Source organism: Apus apus, chromosome 2, assembly GCF_020740795.1.
Source record: "Apus apus isolate bApuApu2 chromosome 2, bApuApu2.pri.cur, whole genome shotgun sequence".
NCBI lineage: Eukaryota > Metazoa > Chordata > Aves > Apodiformes > Apodidae > Apus > Apus apus.
This window is the reverse complement of record NC_067283.1, coordinates 14535518-14562777: the sequence shown is the minus strand read 5'-3', so window position 1 is coordinate 14562777 and position 27260 is coordinate 14535518. Positions and strand designations below refer to the sequence as shown.

Below are 27260 nucleotides of genomic sequence, written 5' to 3'. Positions count from 1 at the left end.
CAGGCAATTGTCTTCTTAGCCAAGAGCTATTAAAGAAAAAGAATAGGCTATCTCTCCACATGAAGCTGGTGGACAAACCCCATTTCAAAGTGACAATGTGCACTACACGAGTGATGGAATAAACCACAGTAGGAATCAATTCTGTGTACAGAGGGAGTCAGAACAAGTGACTACAAGGTCTTCTCTATAACTCAGTAGAAAATGGTTTCTGGAAGAATATCACCAGGCACTTCTCACAAGTGTACAGGCGTTAACCTTGGTGCCCTGGCCACATTCCAGCTCAGGTAATTACCTTTTTCACTTAAATTTTCCTTCCAGACTCATCTAGCTTGTCCCCACTCCAGGCTCTGATTTATAAGCAATTAAAGAGTAACAGTGTTTCACTGTGCAGGTGGTTGCTTGCCAGTGCAGGGAGTGGTGAGGGGATCAGCCCTGGAGCAAAATGGTTGTTATATTGACTACCAGTCCCCATTAAAGCTCATGAAGTTCTTTAGGATCCTTGCAAATACACTATCTAGATGAAAGACAACCCTGTATAGACCATCCTATGCCTCATCTGTGCTTACCAAGAGGGTGGTTGAGGTTTTTTATCTTTCCTGAGGGTGAAAGAATAGCTGGTTCCCTTTCCTCACTAAGCTCAGCAGGCAGCTGCTTCTCCCTGAAGAGAAAACCTTCTTCACTCCTGATCTCCACAGGACAGTTGCTTCATTTTTTTCCCCTCCCTCTCCTCTGGTCCAGCCCTTCAGCTCTGCAGGGGGCACCCACATCTCCTGAGGCTCGGTTCTTGCCCCATCTACAAATTTTAGCTCATGGACAAATATAGGTGAGCAGAGCTCCAAGAAATGCTTGGAATAATTAGTTTCACAATTCCCTGCTGACATAGTGTAATTTCTCTGGAAGTTATGACTCTTGTTGTCCAGCAAATTCTGCAAGTGAGCCACAGAATGTCAACATTACAAGAGAAATACTGAAAATTCTTTAGCAGTAGAAGAGAGGCTGTCACAGCAGCAGGTCCCATGGGGCTGCAATCCTGCCCATGCAGGAGAGCAACACAACTCTCCAACCACAGAATGAGACTGACTGAAAAAAAACAACTAAGCATGTATAAGGAGCACACACAGTCCAACAGCACACACAACTTCGATTAATTTTTTAAAAGTACTTTCAGATGCGCTATTTTTGGTGGATATGAATTTTGTAAGCACAAGGCAAAACCTTTGAATTGAAGGAGAAAAGGCAGCTTCCTGTATTTCAAGAAGAATGAAGAAATACACTTTGTCCTCAAACTTCTTCAAGTTTTGGATAGTGTAGTGGAGGAAAACACAACATACGTATTCAGAGTAACTGAAATAAGGAAACACAATAGGTGATTTAAGAAAAAACCCCTACTTTGTCAATCATTCTAAGAAAGTATGAAATAACACTTCATTGTTAGCATTGAACTGTAATTCTTATTATTTAAAAATTTTCTTTTGATGCCTGAAAATTTTGAATCTGTTGTTTCATAGTCAAAATCCTACATAATTTTTTATTTTTTTTTTTTAAACACACAGGCAACAGTCTCTTCTCAGAGTTGCACAGTATTGGAATGGGCACGCAGGGAGCTGGATGAAATCCCCATCCTCAGATATATTCAGGATACAGCTGCAGCCCTGAGCAACCTGACCTGATCAAAACTGCTCTGAGCAGGAGGTTGGACTACACGAGCTCTGGAGGTCAGTTCCTCTGGATCAGAGGAATTTTGAGAGATCTTTTCATATCAATACATATAGACAAACACAGACACACACACACAAACACAACTTCTGCCACAGCTAAACGTATTCATGCATCTGCATCTTATTCTTCACATGTGTATGTGCTCTACTGAATGAGGACACACTCACATATGACATGATATGCAGTATGAGCAACAAACAGGGGGAGCTTGAAGCCATGATACAACAGGAAAGCTATGACATAGTGGCTATCACAGAAACGTGGTGGGATACATCACATGACTGGAGTGCCACAATTGATGGCTACAAGCTCTTCAGGAGGGATAGAAAGGGAAGGAGAGGGGGTGGAGTGGCCCTGTATGTTAGAGAATGCTATGAGAGCTTGGAAATCAAGTATAGTCATGACGAGGTTGAGAGTGTTTGGATTAGGTTAAAGGCCAATAAAGCTGATATCACTGGGGGAGTCTGCTATAGACCTCCCAGCCAAAGCAGTGAGGTGGATGAAACTTTCTGTAAGCAGTTGGGAGAAATCTCCAAGTCACTTGCTGTTGTTCTTGAGGGGGACTTCAAACTCCCAGACATCTGCTGGGAATACAACACAGCAGAGAGGGAACATTCCAAGAGGTTCCTGGAATGTGTGGAAGATATCTTCCTCACACAGCTGTTAAGTAAGGCGACCAGGGAGGGTGCCCTCCTGGACCTGCTTTTGGTGAACAGGGAGGATCTTGTGGGAGAAGTAAAAGTTGGAGGCTGTCTAGGGCACAGTGATAATGAGATGAGTGAGTTTTTCATCCTTGGAGAAACAAGGCGAGGGGTTAGTAAAACTGCCACCTTAGACTTCTGGAGGGCAAACCTTGACCTGCTCAGAAGACTGATTGACAAAGTCCCTTGGGAGGCTGTCTTGAAGGATAAAGGAGTCCAAGAAGGCTGGACATACCTCAAAAAAGATGTTTTAAAGGCACAGGAGCTGCTGTCCCCATGTGCTGAAAATCCAGTAAGCAGGGTAGGAGACCTGCCTGGCTAAATAGGGACCTCTGGCTGGACCTTAGAAACAAAAAGAGAATCTATGACCTTTGAAAGAGGGGAGAGGTCATTCATGAAGTCTATAAAGATGAAATGAACCTATGCAGGGTGAAAGTTAGGAGAGCCAAAGCACAGCTAGAGCTCAAACTAGCTACAGCTGTTAGGGATAATAACAGTTTCTATAAGTTCATTAACAGCAAAAGGAAGATTAGGGAAAATCTCCATCTTTATTGGTTTCAAAGGGAATCTTAGTAACAAAGGATGAGGAAAAGGCTGAGGTGCTCAACACCTACTTTGCCTCAGTCTTTAGCAGTGGAACTAGCTGTTCCATGGATATCCAGCCATATGAGCTAGAAGACAGGGAGGAGATGCAGAATTAGGTCATTACAATTAAAGAGGAAGTGGTCAGAGACCTACTACACCACTTAGACACACATAAGTCTGTGGGACTGGATGGGCTACATCCAAGGGTGCTGAAACAGTTGGCAGACGTGATCGCCAGGCCACTTTCCATTATTTACCGGAAGTCCTGGCTAACTGGGGAGGTCCCAATGGACTGGAGGGTAGTAAATGTAACACCCAGCTATAAGAAAGGCAGAAAGGAGGATCTGGGAAACTATAGACCTGTCAGTCTGACCTCGGTACCAGGGAAGGACATGGAGCAGATCATCTTGAGTGATATCAGAAGACACGTATAGGATAACCAGGGGATCAGGCCCAGTTAGCCTGGGTTTATGAAAGGCAGGTCCTGCCTGACAAACCTGATCTCCTTTTATAACCTGATGACCCAACTATTGGACGAGGGAAAGGCTGTCGATATTATCTATCTGGACCTCCAAAAAGCATTTGACATGGTTCCCCATAGAACTCTCATAAAAAAAACCTGGCTGCTCATAACCTGGATGAGCATATGATCTGTTGGATCAACAGTCAAAAGAGTGGTCAATGGAGTCAAATCCAGCTGGTGCCCAGTCACAAGTGAAGTTTCTCAGGGCTCAGTGTTGAGATTGTTTCTGTTTAAGATCTTTATTGATGATCTTGATAAGGACATAGAGTGTATTATCAGTAAGTTTGCAGATGACACCAAGCTAGGCAGGAGTGTTGATCTGCATGAGGATAGGGAGGCTCTACAGAGAGACTTGGATAGTTTGGATGGTTGGGCTAATGTTAATGGTTTGGACTTCAACAAGGCCCTGCACTTGGGCCACAACAACCCCAGGCAATGCTGCAGGCTTGGGGAAGTGTGGCTGGAAAGTGTCTGGCAGAAAAGGACCTGGGGGTTCTAATAGACAAGGGGCTGAATATGAGCCAGCAGTGTGCCCAGGTGGCCAAGAAAGCCAACGGCATCCTGGCTTGTATTAGAAACAGTGTGACCAGCAGAAGTAGAGAGGTGATTGTTCCCCTGTACTCAGCACTGGTGAGGCCACACCTGGAGTATTGTGTCCAGTTTTGGGCACCTCAATTCAACAGAGGTATCGAGGTGCTGGAGCGAGGACAGAGGAGGGCGACGAAGCTGGTGAAAGGCCTCAAGAATAAATCTTATGAAGAACGTTTGAAGGAGCTGGGAATGTTTAGTTTGAGGAAGAGGAGGATGAGGGGAGACTTCATCAGTCTCTACAACTACCTGAAAGGTCATGGTAGAGAGGCTGGTGTTGGTGTCTTCTCACAGGTAATTAGCGGCAGAACAAGAGGGAATGGCTTCAAGCTGCAACTGGGGAGGTTTAGACTGGACATTAGAAAAATTATTTCACAGAAAGAGTGGTTAGACACTGGAATAGGCTGCCTAGGGAGGTGGCTGAGTCACCATCCCTGGATGTGTTGAAGGGTCATTTGGATGTGCTGTTGGTGGATATGGTTTAGGGGAGAACTTTGTAGAGCAGGGATGATGGTTGGACTTGGTGATCCCAAGGGTCTTTTCCAACCTGAAGAGTTCAGCGATACTATGATTCTATGATACATACATGATGGAGACATCTGAGTCTGAGAAGGAATATTGAAAAAATAGCATGAGTTCCAATAAGGTAGGAACATTCCTAAAACTGAATGCTCAGTTTTACCTGTTTTCCTCTTAAATTCTGACATCTTAAGCTGCAGCATATTAACTGTCTCTGAGTAGTGCAACAAATGAAAGCTAACGGAATTCAAACTGTTCAATGTGTCTTAAGAAGGGAAACAAGAGTTTAGCTTTGACTTAGATGATGATTTTGAAATTCTAATTAGACGAGACTAAGGAAAACAGCTATAAATAAGAAAATAAAACAATTGCCCTGCTCTGCTTCCCAGTGTGTGCACAAAACAGGCATCGACTGTGTGATCATGTCCATCAAGTGCAACAGGTTTTCACGAGATGAGCAAAGAAAAATTAAGATGGTGCTTGATCTCCAACGACAGGATCAGGGTACAATCCACAACAGTCGGATTGGTTCTATTCACTACATTCTGCTGCTGAAGAATAACCAACCATTGGTTGTTTTAACCCAGTACCTGCATGGAAAGTTTCCTAGATACTACTCTACAGGGACACCTTCCAAGAAGAAAGAGTTTATGAATCTCAACTCCAAACAACAACACAAATGTATTTTGGGACTAGAAATTACTACAGTATGATAATGTAGACAAAACTTATATGCACAGCCCTACTAAAGTGAAAAGAGCAATTTCATTTAATTGTACATCCCTTCCCAAAATGCCTTTGCTTAAATTCCCATAATTGCTTTACTTCATGATCCCCCAAAGATTTAGATAAAAACCATTACTTACAGCACTGTTTTAATACCAAGTTAGTTTTAGATTAATTATTAAGGCCCAACTTAGTGACTGCACAATCTTACCGACTGTACCAAGTATCTTAATTTTGCCCAATCATCTTTCTAATATATTTGCCTCATTTGTCATATAGAAAACCACACATGTTCTCAATTTTTAATATGTGTATTTGATAATTTATACTTTATCAGATTATAGATTCACAGAATCAATGATGCAAAGATTGAAAAAACATTAGCAAAAGCAAACGCATGGAAAATTGCTTTCACTGAAAAGAAGCCTCTGTTTTAAGTACAGTTTTAGAAAGCTGGATCAATTAGCAATCTGTGAATGTTAGAAACATCTTAACAATGTCTCAAAGATGAAAGAGTGTATCACAGAATGAGGAAAGGGGGAAAAATTAAATTATGTCTGCAGTCATAATGAATCAAAGCCCAGAAGGTGGTCTCCGAATCAGCAGGTTTTGATGAAATATTAAGGAAAATGATTATTGATGAAAAATGAATCAGCTCTTTTTGATTTTAGCAACCTTTAAATCACACTTTGCTAATTAAAATTGCTTCAATGCATCCCTCCATTACTTGATGGGCATTTAGCAACTCTTAGAAAAGGGTGGGTTAATTTGATAACATTTTAGCAAATATGCATAGAGTGTATCTTAAGCAAGCAGACACAGCACAGTTTAAGATGAGTAACAAAATAATACATAGCTAAACTTTCTTTTTTTTTTTCTTTTTCTTTTTTTTTTTTTTTTTTTTTACACTATATCTACTAATACAATTACAAAGTAATGACAGGCAAGTTCTGCTTGTTTCCTCTGCAGCACACAATATCCAGTAATATATACTACAACTATTAATGAGCCATGAACTATCTCTCAGGAAATAAAGACTGATGCTCCTATTTTCTGTCTCCTTTGTTTGCCAGGTCAGAGCACTTTTAGGACAATTACTCCTACTGCGTAGGAGGCCTGTTACTGTGGGTACTGTGGTCTTCTGCAAATAAATTTCTTTCCCAAAGACAAGTGGAAATGAGAAGTGTGTGGGACATTAGTTCTTATATTCCTTGAAGTCGTAAAGATTCTAACTGCTTTTTAAAATGTTGGTAGTAGCAATTCTGCATTCTCTTTTCATCCCAGTTTGTACCGTGCTTCCTTTTAAAAGGGAACGTAGGGATGAGGGAAGGCTGTAATCAAGACTGAACTGTTGCACGCAGAAGACATTTCATTACAGAACGCAACTCAGGTGTGCAGTGCATTATTGTTACAGAACTATACCAAAAAAAGTTAAAACTAAGCAAAATCTGCTCCTTTGCTTTTTGTTTCATACATTAAGCCTTACATGTTAGATCGCTGTCTAAACTCTGGACAGATGAAATTACCTGTCCATTACAAATATGTGATTTATTTACTCTAATAACATTTCATATATCCATCATGCAAGAAAGACCTCTCTGAACTACTCAGATTGAAAAGCTATTTAAATGTCACTAGTATTTTAAAGAATGGAAAAAAAAATAATGGCAAGTAAATAAGTCTGATGTTAGAACATCACTTTTCAAAAATACATAATTATATGAAATAGGTCATGCACGAAACCTTTTAATATCTCACATCATAGTGTTTGAGTCCAAAGGAACGAGACTTCAAACAGCTTATAAACCAATTCTTTAACAATATGCTATGAAGTATAATGCTCCAGTAATATACACTGTTTTCTGAGTGATTACTGGAAAAGCATTGATTTTTCAACCCAGAACAAACCGAAATGAAATCTTTCAGCAATTTCTTAATTCTCAGGGTTGGCAACGTGGCATATCTCATGAGAACTCATTCAATGAGTTTACAAGATGTTAGAAGGAATTTACCACCACCCTGAAACTTACACGTACTAATGTAATCTTCCTTCCTAAAATTTACTGCAGGGGATTCCTCCTCGCAATCAGGCTCCACCACTTCCGCCAGTGATAACACACTTTGACCATAAGCAGGATGCTCTTTAAGCCACACAAACAGACAAGACTGGCCACAAGGATAAACAATGTAGTTAAATATAGTTAGTCTCATCAGTGAAGGAGATACTATTCATAAAAAAAGATCAGAAAAAACCCAAATAAAACAAACAAACCTCAAAAACTCCAACATTAGAAGAACCATATGTTAAAAATTTATTAATTTTTATTTTATTTTTCATCCATTAGCCGACATTAATTTAAAAATCTAGCTCCAAATTGTATATTTAGTTGTCTCAAGCAGACAGCATCCAGTGAACACACAGCACTCCCTCCAAGCTCTGCCTGTGCACCCCTCTCTTATAATCAGCTCTAAAGTGCAAAAGCCCCAGTTCTTTAAACGCCTGGAGAGAAGAAGCCCAAATTCTTCACCAAAAAGGAACAGATGCGTTGACTGGAGTGACACAGAAGAATAATACATTTGTATTCTATTTAGAAAGGGCCACATTCAACAGCAACAACAAATTAAACTGATTAAATGATGGTGTTCAAGTGCTGCACAACATCAGTTCGCAATCCAAAGTTTGGTTAGGAGGACTAGCAAAGAACAGACTTGAACAGTTTACATTGGTAGGATCAAAGCACTTAATTTAATGCATGGGAGAGCCTTTGCTTTGTCAGCTTTGTGTACTCAAATATTCCCCATGATTTTCCCAGGATGAAGAATTCCAAACTGTATTGATGGCATTAGTGGGAAATAAAGATGTATGTTATACACACAGCTGGTCTTTTGGACTGCAAGCTCCAGCCACACAATAACCATTCGATGCCTGAGACACTGTCTTTTCTAGTTTTTACATCATGTTTTGTTTTATAATAGGATATGTAATTTAATGTGGTTTTTTATACTAAATTAATTTATTTTAATGAATAAATTTAATTAAATGCTGCCTTCTACCACCTGAAAAAATGAAAAAGTTGTTCTCATTTTTATTCTCTAAGCAACCAAATGCCCAACTTATCTACATCTGTGTGCAAATTGCACGATATACTGAATAAAAATATGATGTGACTCAGAATGTATTTTAAATCCTGATCTATATTATAGCCTTAAATGGACGAAAAGTGACAGGTTTTGATCTACCCTGTATTAGCACAGTCTCTCATCATAAGCAGTAGCTGCACGTAACTCAGATTCCCAAGCCTGAACGGCTGCTCCTCATTTCCAGTGACAGCAACTCGTTAGCAATGGCTCAGAGCAGGGGCACAGAGGGCATGTTCGGGTGGGCCCCACCTCACCCCCCCACTTTGTAACCCAGAGTGGGAAGTTCATCTCCCTCTTATCTCTCTGTGCATTTTCCCACTGCAACCATTTGCAGACTTACTAACTCGGGCTGCTTTTGTAAAAACAAACAAATAGCTGTCACACTTCAGATTACAAGCAAGCCGACCCGGGGAGAGAGGAAGCAAAACCACTGGGATTTAAGTGAGGCTGTGGCTGTGGTAAGTGGAGAAGGCCGTGGTTCTCACAACAGTATCAGTGCTCAGTATCTATTCAGAAAGAAACCAGGACTTTCAAGTAATTAAAATGGAAGACCTGAATAGATTTCACTGTAAGTCTGCCATTTTTTCTACCAAAGTGGTAACCCAAACAGGGAGTGCAATTGCATACTTTCACAATAGGGAGCCTACATAAATCCTCATGAATTTATATTAAAACTTGTATTATGTTCTATCAAGATGGAAGAACAAAAGAAAACAACCAACCTAAGATAATAAAATGCCAATGCTAATAGTGTCTATTGGGTTCTAAATACATGGGTCTGAGAGACCAAGCTAATTTTTAGGCAGTCCTGGGGGCAAGGATTACTGGCTTATAGGATGAAGGGCAGAGGAACAAAAAAACCCAATGTGTTAGTGCTAAAGTGAAATTAAACCCCATGAAGAGTCTCACAGAGGCTCTAACTAATCCTTCTCTGGGTTATCAGAGAGAGGAGGAAAAACACCACAATGACTTCCCAGTATTATTTTCAATTTTACACTTTACAAAACTGCAAATACTTCATTAACCCACTACTCTCCACTGAGTTGTCTTGGTAAGTCTGTTTGATTATCCCATAAAGGCATATGTGCCATTTCCTACATCAGAAAAGTCTTTCCAGATTCTCACAGGAATAAAGCTTTGCTATGCCACAAAAGGGTTACACTCACTGGAAGATAAGGATTTTAAACACACTCCTATTAAATTCTGAAATGCTACTGATGATTAGGGTGTTTCGATAGCAAAGAGGTCCCCGCTCTGAAATGCTTGCAACCTAATCAAGCATTCACAATGTATTTATCCTCGTGAGTGGTACCTTCCCCTTGCAGCACATCATCCACATGGCCCTGACAGCAGAGGGAGATAAATATTGAAGGAGAAGGGACCCAAGTGCCAGAAAACACTTCCACATCAGCAAATGGGAGTAAACAGAAGTAAGAGGGAAGAGTTTACTCATAATCTTATTCAACATAGGTTGTTAGCCTTCCGAGCAGATCTGCAGCTTTTAAATGTCACCGGTTGGGTGGTTTACAGTGCCATGGCCTTTCCCGTGGTGAAAGAGCTCTTCAAGTCAGCTTCTAGAACTGTCAAAAAAATGTCTTCATTTAAGAAGAAAGAAATATCCTATCATTTACAGGATGCATCACTCTGAGTAATAGCTCCTATCTCCATCTCTGGTGGGCCTGGCAGTAAGATCTGATTCCTACGCATAAACAACCTCACAGACTTCAGAACACTCCTGTGACTGACACTACTAATAAAGAAGTTTAATACAGCTGCAGAAGCACCTTGGGTTTTTTAACCAATATTTATCCAGGCACAGCAATATAGTATTTCATGGCTTTCATGATCCAGTCTGCTATTGCTAAGAGTTGTTTTACACACACTAGAAAGACAGAGTCTGCTTACTTCGCTTTTTACATATTCCCATATTATATTAGTTTGTTTCTTTCCAGTTTCTAGGGTTCATTACTCTCATGCCTATTTAAGCAAAAAGATAAGACCGAGCAAATAAAAGTTAACATCTAAATAAAACATCTAAATAAAACTTCCTTTTTGGAAAAGCAGCAAGCAAAGTATGTGGCCTGACCTTAAAAACAGCATTCTTGCTTCTTTGTACCAAAAAGATGACAGTTAAATCAAGTGGGTTTATTTTCAGTTTCCAAATATTCCTTTGACATAACTTGATTCCACTCCTGATAGAAAATAAACCAGTTCATAGAGGTCTCCCTTCTAAAATGAACATATTTTCTTTTTAATGGCAAAATGCATGCAAAAAGCATATGATTATGGTATTTATGTTTCCATTAAAATGTCCTCAGCAAGCTGTGGGAGTCTAGCCTACTATTTTCAAGCTATTTAGATTTACAGCAGCACAGTGCCTATTTTATTTCAATTATATTTCAGGACAATGCATTCTTGGTGGGAAATGATTACACAGTGACAGCCAGTAAACGTCCATTAGGAGTTGTCTTTCCACATACTGCTCAGCTATGGATGTCAGGTGATGGCTATAAAACCCCACTGTATAGCATCATTGTCATCTACTTGAAAAACACTAGTGATCAGTAGTGCAGCTTCTTTTCTGTATGATGCAAAACACACAAGAGACATTTTTCAGCTAAGCTAAAAGCTTTATCCACAGGAACACAGTTCTCAAGACGCTTCTTTTCTGAACTATAAAATAAACATAGATTATACATCTCACTCTCTTAATGCCTAACACAAGAAGTGAAAATCTTAGCAGCTGGTCTCTGTGAGCTATCAATACAAAAGATGGAGCTAACATCACCAGGGCAGCTGATGCATATGCACCCATACTGATCACCAGTCACTCCCACACTATTTCATTTATTTATTTATTGATTGCTAGAGCTTCATTTCTTCTGAGCAATAAATTCCCCTTCTGTTAAGAAAGAGAACCTGCTTCCTCTAGGATCAAGAACAGAAAGCAACTTTTTTTTAGTGCTACTGGAGAGACTTGCTATGAGCGGCATAACTGGAATTTAAAATGTATTTTACAGATTCACAGGAGCTACTTGTATGCATGGATTACATAAGAAGCTCAAAATAAAGAACCTCCCATATTTCAACTATCTATTTAAGAGATAACAACTACCTCTGAAGAACCAAACCAAACAAACACCACCACCTCCCCAGGCCTACCAATATCCATGAATAATTTAACTCTGGCCCAACATTAATCTGCATTAAAGCAATTGCAAAACAGCTTCAAGTCCTTTAAGGATATTCTTGAGCAAAAGTTACTTTTTAAAGGGGGGTTAGTAGCCCTTGTTGGTAGAATGGGCAAAGCAGTATCACTTACACACACGTACTGATGTGCAAGTTTCCAAAGACTAAGTTAAAATCTCTTAGTTCTTTGCTGTATTTTGGCACTACACATTCCACTTCCTAACTTAAAGAAATGAACGGACAAACTATTTAAGGAATAACCATATTTTTCTTACTGTTTTGTACTATCTGTCTACAATTGCACTGCTTAGGATACATGCAAATATAAAATACATCCAAGAAGGAGAATGAAGAAACAGGCCTGTTTTTAACACTGGTTTCAAGATAGGTGATGAAATAACTTGGGGAACTCTGCCTGACAACTTGACAGAACCATCATTTGGTGAAGCACTGTAATAGTTGTCCCAATAATATCCTTAAACTTGCAGAAAACAAAAAAATATTGTCCATTATTCTGATGAGCAGTTTACATACTTGTCCTCCATTTTGTTATCATTCATATGCCATGAAACAGTTAAAACTTACATCCGTTGGTGGCATGTGTTGATGAAAATAAGAGAGAATTTGAAGGAATATTAACAGAAAAACAAACCCTGACAAGGCCTCACACAGGCACAGTAAGTTAAGGAAAAAATTGTAATAAGTGTTCAGCAATGGCATGCAAACTATTATGGGACATTTTGTTATAGGCTTCTTTGTAAGAGACTTTTAAATAATCTTTTGGACATTCTTAAATGTCAAATTTTGTTTGGCACTAACCACCAAACTGTAATAGAAATAACATTTCCCATATAAACAATGCTGCTTTTAATATGAACGTGCTAAAGATTTGAGACAGCCTGGCCGTTACCAGCTCCTGGCAGTTCAGGACACTGCCAGTTATTTCCCTTCCTATCCAAAAAGCTTGGAAGAGACTTTTTCCGTTTAGGTAAACTCTGAAATGTCCAGAGTAAAGGAAAGGATGGCAGGGCAAAGGAGTAAAACACAGGGTGTTCACTGCAGGTGAATGCTGATGTAAACAATATTTAAGGGTGTACAACTGCAACCAACTATTTCTTCTCAAATTTTTTGTATTACCAGGATAAATCAGACTGCAGAGAAGAAAGGTCCCTGGAGAAGAGCCTCATGAAGAGGAACTTGGGCACTTGGTCTGGAAAGGGGTATCATAGGAGATGTCAAGTGAAAGGGGCAGGTCTCACTGCTGTAAAGGGACAGCAAGGAATAAGTTGCAATGCACATGGGATGAGGATCCCGGTATCCTACACATCGGGAGACAACTCAGGTAAAAAGCGTCTCAGGCCTACATAGCCACAACTATTTCTTATAATGATTCTGAGGTGATACTTCCTTAATATATCTGAAATAAAATATGTAAAACAGAGAGCAGCCCTGGAAGGACAACTCAGCCATGATCCAGGCTCTGCTGCTGAACATGGATGTCCCCCACATACCTCAAGGAAGACTGAAAGCTGCTCACAGCTATTGGATCTTCTCCATGTTCCAACAGGTGACAAACTCTATCAGCTGTGAGCACAACGTAGAGACCTGACTTCTGGGAGAATTAAATTTGAGTCTGACATTGCACAAGTTGCTGCAGCATTCCCCAAAAGATCTCCTGGAGCCATGTGGGAGTCACCAGCTTCATGCCTCAGACCCCTGAAGAGGTTCCTCAAAGAACACTTACAGCAAATAATAACCTTTTTCCATATCAATTACCTATTTCTTTTCATATATTTCTTGCCAAAATGCATCCCCCCTTTATTATGGGACTTGGGGTGTTTTTTCTTGCCTAATTCATAGTCACAAGCCAATTGTGCATGTTAGGTCTTTCCTTTTTTTCACAGTGTGATCCAGCTGTGAGAGACAGGACCCTCTGTGAGTCAGGAGCAGCCAGAATGTGCCTAACTACCTCTTCAGTCCTACCCTTATGATTAACATCAGATTCCTCCAGTACTCGGTTATCTGTCGTTTTACTCGCTCTCTCCTGACTCTTTTATCAGCAATCACACACAGTTAGCTAGGTCACGCAGGTCTTATATTTCACCGTGCCGGGTTTGCATCAAAGAACATTTTTTTGTTGATGTGACATTGATGCCATTCAACTCAGGCATGAAACACTGCCTTTGGTCTAACAAAAACACCCGTGAGAGTCACCACGTGGCAGCTATATCCAGCCGAGCTCTCTTGATTTCCAAAGGCACAAAAGTGCTGAAATGTCAGGCACCTGGGCATACCACCGCCAGTCAGTATAAGGCTGTGGATTATAAAATTTCAAGGACACAGAGGAAACTGTCATCTTTTAAAATTATTTTTCTTCCTTCACTGGAATATGTACATATCCACAATACACACATTTGTTATTTAATATGAAAAGTAAACCTCTTACACAGTGCAATACAGCAGAATAGTGAAATTGAGAAATTTAAAAGGCAGTTATGCTACTGAATTTTAGTTACAATGTATGGATTTGACAAGGCAGCAGAAATCTCATTATTTGTCATGTTAGAGGATATATTTTTACTAGCATTATGAAAAGGAACTTTTCAAAGTAGATTTGGTGAAGGATTAAACACAACAACCTCAGTCCTCACTTAATAAGAGTTTTATACAATTAGCTGCACTCGGCACAACAGCTACCTTCCTTAGACCAAATGCAAAAGACACTGTCACCACCTAGAATAACATATGCAAGATGAAAGCCAGCGCTCACACAGAGCACAAGATCTCAGACACTGTAACCAAGGACACTGCTTTGCTGATTTTACTGGAAATCCAGCATTTTTCTCCTGGAAAGAATGGGGGAGAAAACAAAATAGCAAGTGTTTTTACAATGAACTTAATGAATAACCTCTGAGTTAATTATATCTCCTGCACTAGGATTTTTATGTTAGTTTTTGTAACGCTGTAAAAATGCAGAACTACAAGATCATAGATGTAAGCCAAGAAAACAGATGTATTTTCATTGTTAAAGTACAAAAAAAACCCAGTGACTTTTGCCTTTGTTTATTTCTACTTTATGTTAGTTTGCATGCCTGTTTTAGCTTCAGGTTTTCAAATTAACTCAAACCTCTAACAAAAGAAACTGCAGTCTTGCCCAGGTTCAGCACAAAACCAAGGATGACACAGTTCAGATAATGTAACCACAGCAAGAGTATAATTCATACACTACAGTCCAAGAATAGAACGTAACTCATGAGTCAACGCTGGAGTTTACTCCCTTGGTCTATATTTAACAAAAAACCTCAACCTGTAGTTCAGGACTACTCTAGGACTAGAATCCAGGTAAACTTTAACCTACTTTTGCTTTAACAACAAGAATTTCCCAGAGATTTTGCAACTGCTGTGAATAGGTTGAAAATGTTTTTTTTTTCCACGATCATATCAGTTAGTCTGATAAATAAACCAGACAATGCTATAAGTTTGAATTTGATTTGAATGATACCAAACTGTGATTCCAAAATTCCAAACCATAAGAAAAATGAGAAGAGAAGCAGGTGCTCTGCAGAAAACAGCTTTCATGTCCCATTCTGTTACAGTTTGATTCGTATGAGCTCATTACTTTTCTATATAAAGGCTTTTAAAAAGCCATTAATAAAAATGCAGTTCTGACTTCCCAATTGATGTCATCTCCCATGACCAGAGCATTACAAGGGCAAATTTTGAAAGAGTGTATTGATTGATGTCTGGTGCCTACCTGTCTACAGGTGAAGACTTTGAATTCCGTGGTTTCTTCACTTGGGCATACAAGGCTTCCACTGTCTGCCCTTCCCTCGGGCTCTGTGGCCGGCTGCTCAACGTTATCGTGCCACTATTTGAAGAAGAGTCATAGGAAGCAATCCCAGCATACATTGAGTCTGCATCACAGCCAAACGTCCGGTTAAAATCCTGAATCTCAGCATAGTCCCGTTCACGAGCTTGTCTCTCTCGAAATTCTCGAGTTTTTGCTTGAATTCTGAAAAAGTAAAAGAAGGCTGAAACTAATTTCCCCCCCAAAGTCATCTGAAAGCAGCCATTAGCAGACACTTTAGGTAGCCCATCTTAATGAGAACCACTGAAGTGTTTCCGGATTCAGTTTGTCATGGAGTATCAAGTTTACTTCAGAAATACTGAAGTCTAGATCAAAGCAATACTACAGACAACACTGGCCTTAAGGAAGAATTATTATTATCCACTGTCTTGTTTTTCATTATTAAATTAAATAAGGACTAGTCATAGCAGTTGGTGAACGGAGTCCACCTGTTTTATGGATCTGAGAATGCCTGTGCTACCACTGAACCTGACAATGGCCTGACAACATTAATATCATACTGTACTCCATCAAAACCAATTTAATGGTTCTAATGCCTCTTTTTAGAAAAGGACTTTAATGTACTTTCTTTGGTCCAATACCACAAAAATCATACTTCTTTCAGAATTTAAAAACTTAGTAAGAGCAGGACACGTACATATTTATATTGGATATTGTGAAGAATTTCTTAATTGAAGGGTTGTCAAGCTCTGCCCAGGGTGCAATGCCAGAACAGGCTTCCCAGGTAGGTGGCTGAGTCACCATCCCTGGAGGTATTTAAAAGATGTGTACATGTGGTTTGTAGGGATATAGTTTCGTGGTGGAGTCGGTAGAGTTAGGCGGATGGTTGGACTTGATGATCTTAAAGGTTTTTTCCAACCTAAATGATCCTATGAATCTATGATATGTATTTCTGCATGCATGCATGCAGTAAACCACAGAAGTAGATTATTGTATGAATCATTTAAAATGTGAATGTTTTGTTCAAAATGTAAACAAACTGAATCTGGCACCTCTCAAAAGAAGGCAGTTTCTTCTCAGAAATAACATCAATATGTGCCTTATGTTAAAGTAACAAATGAAGGGCGATGCTGTACTAGGTTTGGTATCTAGGTGCACTTGTTTAGTTGTATGACAAAAACGTGACAGATGAAAGCAGATGACATTTAGGAATTTGACAAACACAATTTGAGCACAGGTTATATTTATAAAAGCACACAAAGCTATTACTAAAATTTGATCTGGGCTTCAAGTTTCTTTGGCATTTTAGAAAATTTCATGTATCGCACAACACATGCACAGTGAACTGAAAAAATCCACCTCTCCCCCCAACATTGTCTCCCCAGGCCAATTTAATGCTCTGTCACCATTGCAAAATGAAGCACTCAGCTGTCTTCTCCCTTCCATTAGTAAAATGTGCTCCTTTTTCATCTAATGCAGCCACAGCTACACAGTGTGACAGCATCCATCCATTCAGAGTAAAGCTCTGAGCACCTCTGTCACGTGTCATCTTCAAAGACAGCTTGTTCATTGACTTTTCACAAGAGCAGCCTACTCAAAGTAGACTACTTTTTGAAACCTTGCCTCTTTTGAAAATGGAAAAGCCATAATGTTAGGTAAAACTGACATTTTTGGAAATTTTAAACCTATCTTCATTCAAGATTAGATTGTGCAAGAAGAAAGGGGATACACAAAGGGTGGGATTCAGGATGCAGCTAAAGACATCAGAATTAGGTGCCTGCAGCACCTGCCAGCTGTGTGTGCAGGGTCCAGGGAGCTGTAAGTCAGCAGAGTCCAGAGAGCAACACCAAAGCTGCCACACCAGTTGATGTGTCCTAGCATGAAAGGAGTCACTCTATAGACACTTCTGATGTCACTGTTTAGGTCTTTTTTGGGAGCCTGGATACCCATCCTAGATTCAGCTGCTGAAACATAGACAGCTATGGCCACCTGATATCCCCAGGGAATCCAGCTGCTGGCCAAGGACTCTTGTAGGTTCTTGTCACATTTGCCAGCCCCATGCTGGCATCCCAGAGCCTGTGATAATTCAAATTACCAAGATGACTGTGACAAGTGCATGAATGCAGCCCTGATCTGGTATGTGAACAACTAAATTTAAGTGCCTTCATCAGACTGAGTCCCAAGCAAATTGTTTGCTGTAACAAAAGAAGGGAATGGGAGGATGGCACAGACAGACCTATTTTCCCCAAAAATCCCACAGGTATTGACCAAAGATACCAGATACAACTAACAAGTTGAACTCCCTTCAACTGCCAGTATAATCTGCACTGTTGGTTCACTGATTCATTTACATGCCCTGAGTTACACCTCAGCCTAATTCTTCTTCTCATGTCCACTACTCCTGACTTACAAATCACAACCCCCATTCAGTCACAGTGGAAAGAAAAAAAAACCACAAACATTAAAATAAAACAACATGGCAACTAGAAGAAATCTAAGAAAATTTAACATAAATCAACCTTATTTTTTATTTTGCAATTTATTTTTTTTTAACTGATTGCTTTTTATTATAATAGGGAAAATGGAAAAGAAAACTAGTGGTATTCAGCTGACACCATCATGGTCCTCTGCAATTTCAGAAACATCAAACTGGAATTGTTTTTTGTTTAACTTACAGAGGACTCATGTTTAAATATAAAACCCATTTAAAATTTAAATTCTATTTCTGCATGCCTATTTTAAAAATAGAAATGCTTTACATTGTTGTATACTCCAAAACTTCAGTTCAGAAATGCTAAAGCCTTAAATCACTTGAAAGGTGCCTATGCAGAAGGAAAAACAGGCCTGAAAATGACCTGCCATTGTTGATTCCTCTCTCTGCATATTTCACTTCCAATTTCTAATCCCGTATTCATTACCCCATGGAGGAATGCATTTGTCTATTGATATTTGTCTTCTGAATGGGAAAAGCAAAGGAAATTAGAAATTTCCTAGCTACTGGTAGATTAAATTTTAACTTAAATGAAGAATATATCATCACATACCAGAACACAGACTGACATGAATTTGAGAAAAAAAAAAATGTATTTCACATAACCAAAATTTCAGTGTATGAAATCTGACAATATAGCAATAAAGTGCAATTCACACATAAGAAAACACTGTTATCTGAAGTGCTTATAAAACAGAACAACCTGGTCATAACTGGTGAGATTGGCCTCAGTGTTACACTGGCTGCCATGAGACAGGCCTGCAAATCTTAACTTTCAACCATGAATATCCACATCACTCTCCAAAGGTGTAGATACGAGTGTCCCCTGTTACACTTTTACCAATTTTTCTCATATATTTGCTTATTGGCTATTTAATACAGTTGAAAGCAGCACCGCTTGCAGCAAGAATATAATGATTTTCCCATGCAAGTTTCAATGAGGGATACTTATTCTTGTTCAAGTAGGAGAGAACTGATTGTTGGAAATGTTATGCAAGTAATTATGTTCATACCTACCAGGAAAATAGACTATTTTCTACTATTGCTAATACAATGTGTTAATACATGTATGTAGCATTAAAAAACAGACTAAACATATTGTAAATCATGCTGTTAATTATAAATGAAGTACCCATTGAAGTAATATTTAACAAAGGAAAACCATAAAGTAAAACTTGTAAGGTCTGACTATGCTGACACCCAAAGTCTTTTTTAATTAGTATTTTGTGTGCTCTATGTTTAAACCACAGTGCAAATCCTATCACTTACACATGGCAAAAGTACAGGTATTCCAATTACTTCACTTTTTTTTTAATTTTGTTTAAAATACAGTTTTGTTTTTGCCCTCTTCAGGACATGCTCTACTTAAACGTTATGTTTCCAAACTGACAAAAACCAAATGACCAGGGAAAAAAAACAGCCATATTCTTGAAAAGAACAGCAGCTATCTGCTGAATATTGCACTGTTGCTTTTGGAGTTATAATAGTTTTTAACTCTGAACATCTTTTTATATAAGAAATGTTATTTTTTTGTGTTGAACTCCCCTCCTTGTGCACGTGTGTGTAGATGCATGATATGGCCTAAATCTTCTGTTAGCATATACCACATTAAGTGTATGTATGGGAAATGCCAGGGCAGACTATTGTGGGAAAGATTAAAATGATTCTGTAAACACACTCTGCAGCACACACAAAAACCTGGAATTCACTCTGTACTTCAGCCCTAATCAGCAATGCTCCTGCTATTGAAATCCAGTATCTGGAGAAGAGTTTGACCAGCTTTGCTTTCACAATGTGGGTATGTATATTAAGCTGCCTTCACTGAATTGTATTCCTTCATGAAGTGACACAAAGAAAATGCCGATGTCTGAAATTTGAGATCAGCTCATTTTGAGGATTTATGGCCTTCCTACGTATTTTGTGTGGGTTTAATGATAATAATAACACTGAGCATTTACATAACTCGAATTTCCATTTTCAAAGAATTTTGTAAAAACTGCTAATCAATTCTGCAGTGTTAAAATGAAATGGTACTTTTAAGAATACAAAAGCTACCCCAAAAAGTTTCTAAACCCTTCTTGCTGAAGCATCAATACTGAAAATGTCAACAACATACAGTTGTGCTTGAAACTCAAATTATAATGTTCAGTAAAGTATAAACTATCCTCATGCATTTGTGTGCCACTCAATTCAAAAGCTAATGATAACTGCTTCAAATGACAATATTGTTAGCTGCAGAACTTCCTCTAACTGTTAGAAGAGCTTTTCATTGCAAGCTAATCCAGCAATGATCGGCATACCCATTGTATAGCGTGTATAGCATCCTATAGTGCAATGGTGGTCACAAAATTAAGGGAAAAGCTTATGTTCTGCTGTCTCCAGCAAACAGCAGCCACCTTGTGTCCTTCTTTAAAACTCTGTGAGTGTGCTGCAGCTTTCAGATGAAGGAAACTACCACTTTAGACAACTAAATTTAGGTGTTGACTTACATTTTGGGTCAAGATCAGCCACATCAGGCTGTTGCCCACAGGGTCTATAGAGTGGTTCAGCTGAACAGCAGAAACGTGGCTTTTCAAGGCTAAGCCGAACCCTTCTCCAGGCTTTGCTTTACCCACTGTGTCAAGTACAATTCCCTTGACCACAAAGGGCATTTTGCCATGTAGCTTAAATGTAGATACTAAAGTAGTAATATCTGTGAGCCAAATACCACTCCGAACTAAATGTTTACAGAAGTTCTGTCTGAACTAAACTTTAACTTTTTCCAGCAATTGAAAAATCAAATCTGGGGTGTTTCTAGAGCTGTTAGGAGTAAAAAGTAAGTAAGCAAAGTTAGCAAAAGAAGAGAAATTGACCCTAATTTCATATAGTGTTAGCAGTGAATTTATAAATATATTCCCAATCCCTTGGGAACTTCAGCCCCCTTCACAGGATTTTTTTCATATTACTGATTTAGAACCATGCAAAAAATCATCTACTTATCTTAATTGATGAACACAGAGTGGGAAGGATATTCATGGCTAGTACATTACATTTGCCACTGCAACAGCAGCAATGTCCTCCCCTAAGAGCAGAAACAAAGTTGGCTGCTGCTTCTGGTGTGCAATTGCTTGGTCAATTCAATTAATCCTCTTGCTGCTGCCAGGATTCAGCTCTTGCCCAAGCGATAATCCACAACCTCATCTTTTCCACTGAGGCTCACTCATTTACAAAATCAGTATTGAATGCCTGCAGTTCCACATATGTGAGATGGCTGACAATGTTTATTAAGGATAGAAACAGCATTGTGTAAGGACAGAAGCTAAATGACAATCCATTCACCACTGCCAGTTCTCAGTTCTTGTGCCATCAGGCTGGCACGCATTGGGATGATGGATTGAAACAGAGGAAAACCACAGCACGTGTACAAAGCCAGTCAACTTGTTTAAGTTTGATAGGATGAACACATTTGGTCCAATTTTTGCCAGATACCACTTCTAAGAAAGAGGTCAGGCGATGGGTTGGCCAGTAGCCACATCTTGTCAAATTTGTCCCCTCCTCCTTTGCCAGTGAAAAATACCTTGCAGGCACTGCATGCCAGAAACTAAGTCAGGTCTTGCTGTTCCTCCTCCCCCACTCCTCAACTGCCTTCAGGGCTTTAATGACCCTTGGCAATCAAGTCAATGTGGGAGTTAGTCCTCTCCTATATTTTTCTTTGACCTTTGTCTGGGTCCAGGAGAATTTTTCTGACAACTACTCTTCTAATGAGTGTACCTTGGTTATAGGCATTATTATGATTTCCCTCTGAACTGGCATATGACACTTAGCTTTTCTTATCATGATTAGAGCTAGCCAGTTATCACAGTTATAACCATCTCTCATTAAAGCCATCTGCTTTCCTGGGAAAATCATTCTAAAGGATCACTGTGGGCAGCGGATAATCAGGGGCAGTAACAGTGGTTATCTTGTACACAATAAATATATCTCCTCTTCCTCATTTGCCCCTCCCCCCATTCCATTCAAACCTTAGCATATTTTTTCAAGAAGTCAGAAAATACTGCTAATAAATATTATTTTTAAATTAGAAGGCTGGAGATTAACATTTTTCAAGTTATTAAAAGAACAAAAAAATTAGCAGTTCTGCCGTATCTCCTGTGTACATACATGTATGGCCAGCTGGCTAAAATATGACTGTCCTCTGATCTCAGACACATGAATAAACACATAACAAATGTGGTCAGTTTGCAGTGGATAACCATAAGCACACAGGGATAAAATCAGAAAGGCCAAAGCGCAATGTGAAATAAAAGTAGCAGGGAGCTTTAAAGATAACAATAAATCATTATGTAATTGCATTAGCAGTAAAAGGAAGAGCAAAGAAAAGGCTGCTCCCCTGCTCAGTAGTGAGGGAACGATATTGACAGATGATGCTGAGGAGACCTCAGGCTTAATGGTTTTTTGTCTTTGCATCTGTCTTCACTAAAATGGTTGATTGCAAGCAGGTGGCCAGCACAATTGATACTGCCACCAATAACAAAAAAGATCTCCAATCTAACAGAAAAGGAAGTAGCTAGAAGTGGTTAAGCTAGTTGAACTTCATCCGACACACACAAATGTCTGAGGGAGTCTCAGATCTTTTTCAATAACCAGGGGAACCTGTTGAAGACAGCTGAAGTACTGAAAAAAGAAAAAGTCAAACATCCTATGGAGGAGGAGAATTATAGACTTGTCAGTTTAATTTCAGTCTCCTCTGAAACAAACTATGGGTAAGCACAGAGAAGATAATGGAATGAGCAGCAGCCACCATAGACTGATCAAGAATAGATGTGGTCAAGTCTGTCCAATTTCCTTCTACAACACAGTGAACAGCCTTTTGCAGAAAGGAGAGACAGTACAACCCAGGGCATGAAACCCAGCACCAGGATGGATGCAAAAGGTTGAACCTGCCAGTTCCTACAGATTATTTAGAGATCAGCCCTCAGCAATTCAGTCCCACTACATGGATGGATGAAGACACTTTCTACACAGATCTCTCAGAATTCACTCATTTTTTTTCATTATTAATTAGGATGCTATTGAATCTGTAGAAAACCCAAAAGAACTTTGGAGAAGAGGATTATAATTTCAAATGTTCTTAAAAAATAGACAGAGTAGACTTAAAAAATAGAATGAACTTCAATAACAGCAACTGGAAGGTAATTTACATAGTTGGAAGAATTAAGCATACCAATTAAAAGTAAGGGGAAATCTGTGAGTTGCCTTTTCAGGAATGGATCTGGAAGTTCTACTGGATGACAGATACTCACGAGTCAGCAATGTCAAGCTGTTGGAGAAAATACAAAGACAGAGTGCAGTCTCTGGATACATAAGAAGGATTTAAGGTGGTAAATTACAAATTTTTAAAATAAAAATAAGCAAGGATTTTCAGTCAATTTTTTCAAGATCCAAGAAAGCAGGTTTGAGATAATCTTCTGGGGATAATGGATCTTCACTTTGGAAGGACAAAGTATGAATCAAGAAGATCAGGGGATAAGGAAAGGTAGAGGAAAACACATGAGAGTCCACCGGGTTAGAGGAAATTATTCTAATGCCTCCTTTAGTTTCACCAATGTCACTTGGTTTCAAATTGGTGTTTGTACTTCACCTGTTTATATGCATAATACTTACTTTCTCTCCTGCATTTTTTTCATTTCTTTACATCTTAATTTATACTTTGCTGCCTTCTTTAATAGCCTTCTTTAATAGAAGTCCTTATAAAAATGAGCACATTGTTCTCTTCTTAATGTATTAGGGCACTTACTGTAATCACCTTATCACCTTTATTCCTCCCATTCCCCTGCTTTTTTTTTTTTTTAAGTACAGCCCTCCTGGGTTGTAGTTCATTAAAGGTTTTTTAAATTGTCATGTATCTCCTCTGCATGTGGGATTTGAGGAGGGGGAACTTCAGAGAGACAGTAAGTACTATCACATATTCTAATTTGCAGATAGGCCATGATTGCTGAAGGAGAAAGAAAACTAAGGCTGTCTGACTAGGCAGATGCATTTCTTTAATTTTTCTTTAATATTTTTTTTTCCTTCCTTAATGTGTAATCCCTGTTACGTTCCTCTCTTGTTATAGAACCAATACATACGTAAAATTTCTATGTAGGTGCAGAAATATAGACCTAGAAGAGAGATCATATCACCTCTCCAAGGCAGGATCTTCTGGGTATGCCATTTCTGCAGGTTATTTGTTTCATCCTGAGGGTTTTCTCAGTTTACAATTACATAGATTCTACAACTTCCCATGGCAAACTTTTCTACTGCATTTTCATTAGAAAGTTCCCCCGCCCACAGTAATCAGTCTTAATAATCCTTGGTGCAGTTTAAATACCTAGTAGTTGCATTTGAGATGGAAAACAATATTCTTTTCCTTCTTATGTATCCAGAGACTGCACTCTGTCTTTGTATTTTCTCCAATAGCTTGACATTGCTGACTCGTGAGTATCTGTCATCCAGTAGAACTTCCAGATCCATTCCTGAAAAAGCAACTCACAGATTTCCCCTTACTTTTAATTGGTATGCTTAATTCTTCCAACTATGTAAATTACCTTCCAGTTGCTGTTATTGAAGTTCATTCTATTTTTTAAGTCTACTCTGTCTATTTTTAAGAACATTTGAAATGATAATCCTCTTCTCCAAAGTTCTTTTGGGTTTTCTACAGATTCAATAGCATCCTAATTAATAATGAAAAAAAGACTTTACACTACTTTGCAATTAACAGTCTGCAGCACTTCAGGTTGGAGAGTATGCTGCATGTTTTCAAAGGTTATGTAGCAACCAAAGTGAATGTATCAGGTACACAGGCAGTACAGGTCCTCCCATCTCCAAAATAAACACTATCATGATTGAAATTTCCTCTTCTTATTTTCATGTCTGATCCAAGGGTCAGTGACCCCAGCAGTGGAGGATGATCCAGATGGGCAACTGGTTATCCTGCTGGGAACCACGTTGCATCAAAGAATATCATCACTGTCTGAAAGCAAAACTGCATTTAGTCTTTTGCATTACAAAACTGGCCAGAAGAACCGATATTTACACCCAAGGCAATAGATCCCTGATCATTACATTAACTTAGCTCTAATCACCTATTGAGCTCTTTTGCTGGACTGAAGTAGAAAGGAAGGAGATAATGAGATTCAGCTGTTGCTGAAACATGACTTAGGAGAGCTCCTACTTCCACCCCTCCTCACTTTAATAACACTGTTTTCCTCCCTCACACAGGCTTTCTTGGACCATTTCTTCCTCTATTTTTTTTTTCCTCAACTGGAGAACAATTCAAGAAAACAGTACTGGTGAGTAAAATCTGAATTCTGCAGTTAGATGTGTAAGGAGCAGCTGCTCCCATATGTGCAAGAGACAAATGTCACAGGAGTACCATATATCAAATGGTACCATATATCATACCATGTATCAAATCAGTCATTCCCAGATACTGCAGACAGTAACTAGAGGTTAAACTACAACAGAATCATAGACTCACAGAATCACTTAAGTTGGAAAAGACCTTTAGTGTCATCAAGTCCAACCATTAACCCTACTCTACCAAGGCCGGCACTAAGCCATATTCTCAAGCACCACATCTAGACAACTCTTAAATGCACCCAGGGATGGTGACTCAACCACTTCCCTGGGAATATGTCAGCATGTTCCAATATCTGACAACCCTTTCAGTGAAAAAGTTCTTCCTACTGTCTTTTCTAAACCTTTCCTGGTGCAGCTTGAGGCCATTTTCTCTTGTTCTATCACCAGTTACTTGTGAGAAGAGACCAGTGCCTACCTCCCTAAAAAGTCCTTTCAGGTAGTTCTAGAGGGTGATGAGGTCTCCCCTCAGCCTCCTTTTTTTCAGACTAGACAGCCCCAGTTCCCTCAGCCAGTCCTCATAAGACTTGTTCTTAAGGCTCTTCACCAGCTTTGTTGCCCTTCTTTGGACATGCTCCAGCACCTCAATGTTTTTCCTGTACTGAGGTGCCCAAAACTAACAGTACTCGAGGTGTGGCCTCACCAATGCCAAGTACAGAGGGACAACCAACTCCCTGGTCCTGCTTGCCACACTATTTCTAATACGGGCCAGGATGACACTGGCCTTCATGGCCACCTGAGCACACTGATGGCTCATATTCAGCCACCTACCAATCACAACCCCCAGGTCCCATTCTGCTGGACAGCTCTCCAGCCACCCTTCCCCAAGCCTGTAGCATTGCATGGGGTTGTTGTGGCCCAAGTGCAGGACCTGGCACTTGGCCTTGTTGAAGCTCATACAATTGACCTTGGCCCCTCAGTCTAGTCTGTCCAAGTCTCTCTGTAGAGCCTCCCTACCCTCAGGCAGATCAACACTCCCTCCCAACTTGGTGTCATCTGCAAACTTACTGAGGCTGCATTCTATCTCCTCATTAAGATCATTGATAAAGATGTTAAAAATATGTGGTCCCAATACTGAGCCCTGAGGAACCACTTGTGACGAGCCACCAGCTGGAGTTAACTCCATTCACCACCACTCTCTGGGCTCGGCCATCCAGCCAGCATTTTACCCAGCAGAGCCTATGCCCATCCAAGCCGTGAGCAGCCAGTGTTTTCATCAGAATGCTATGGGAAACGGTGTCAAAGGCCTTACGGAAATCCAGGTAGGCAATATCCACAGCCTTTCCCTCATCGACCAGGCAGGTCATCTTGTCATATAAAGAGATAAGGTTCATCAAGCAGGACCTTCCTTTCATAAACCCATGCTGACTGGACCTGATCACTCAGTTGTTCTGTGTATGGTGCGTAATGACACTCAGGATGATCGGCTCCATGACCTTCCCTGGCACCAAGGTCAGACTGACAGGTCTGTAGTTCCCTGGATCCTCCTTTCTGCCTTTCTTGTGGATGGGTACCACATTTGCTACCTTCCAGTCCACCGGAACCTCCCCAGTTAGTCAGGACTGCTGGTAAACGACAGAAAGAAGTTTGGCAAGTGCATCTGCCAATTTCTTTAGTACTCTTGGGTGCAACCCATCTGGCCCCCATAGACTCAGGAATGTTCAGGTAGTATAGCAGGTCACTGACCTTTTCCTCTTGGATTACAAAGGTCTCATTCTGCCCCACCTCCCTGTTTTCAAGCTCAAGGGACTGGGTGTCTAGGGAACAACCACTTTTGCTGCTAAAGACTGAGGCAAAGAAAGTGTTTAGCACCTCAGCCTCTTCCTCATCCTTTGTCACTATGTTTCACCTGCATCCAATAAAGGATGGAGATTCTCCCTAGTCCTCTTTTTG

General features: G+C 39.7%; 1 protein-coding gene across 14 annotated transcripts in view; it reads right to left on the bottom strand.

Annotated features, from left to right (window-relative positions):
• PARD3 (par-3 family cell polarity regulator) overlaps positions 1-27260 on the bottom strand; it is a 450732-nt gene that overhangs the window by 89686 nt on the left and 333786 nt on the right. For 12 of the 14 annotated variants that reach the window (XM_051609202.1, XM_051609195.1, XM_051609192.1 and 9 more), the window contains one exon: positions 15446-15703. The exons of 1 other annotated variant lie outside the window; for it this stretch is intronic. In XM_051609202.1, the coding sequence (XP_051465162.1) occupies positions 15446-15703 (258 nt within the window). Of the gene's footprint in view, positions 1-15445; positions 15704-27260 lie in introns of those variants that run through there. One more of the 14 variants, XM_051609203.1, reaches the window with a different exon arrangement.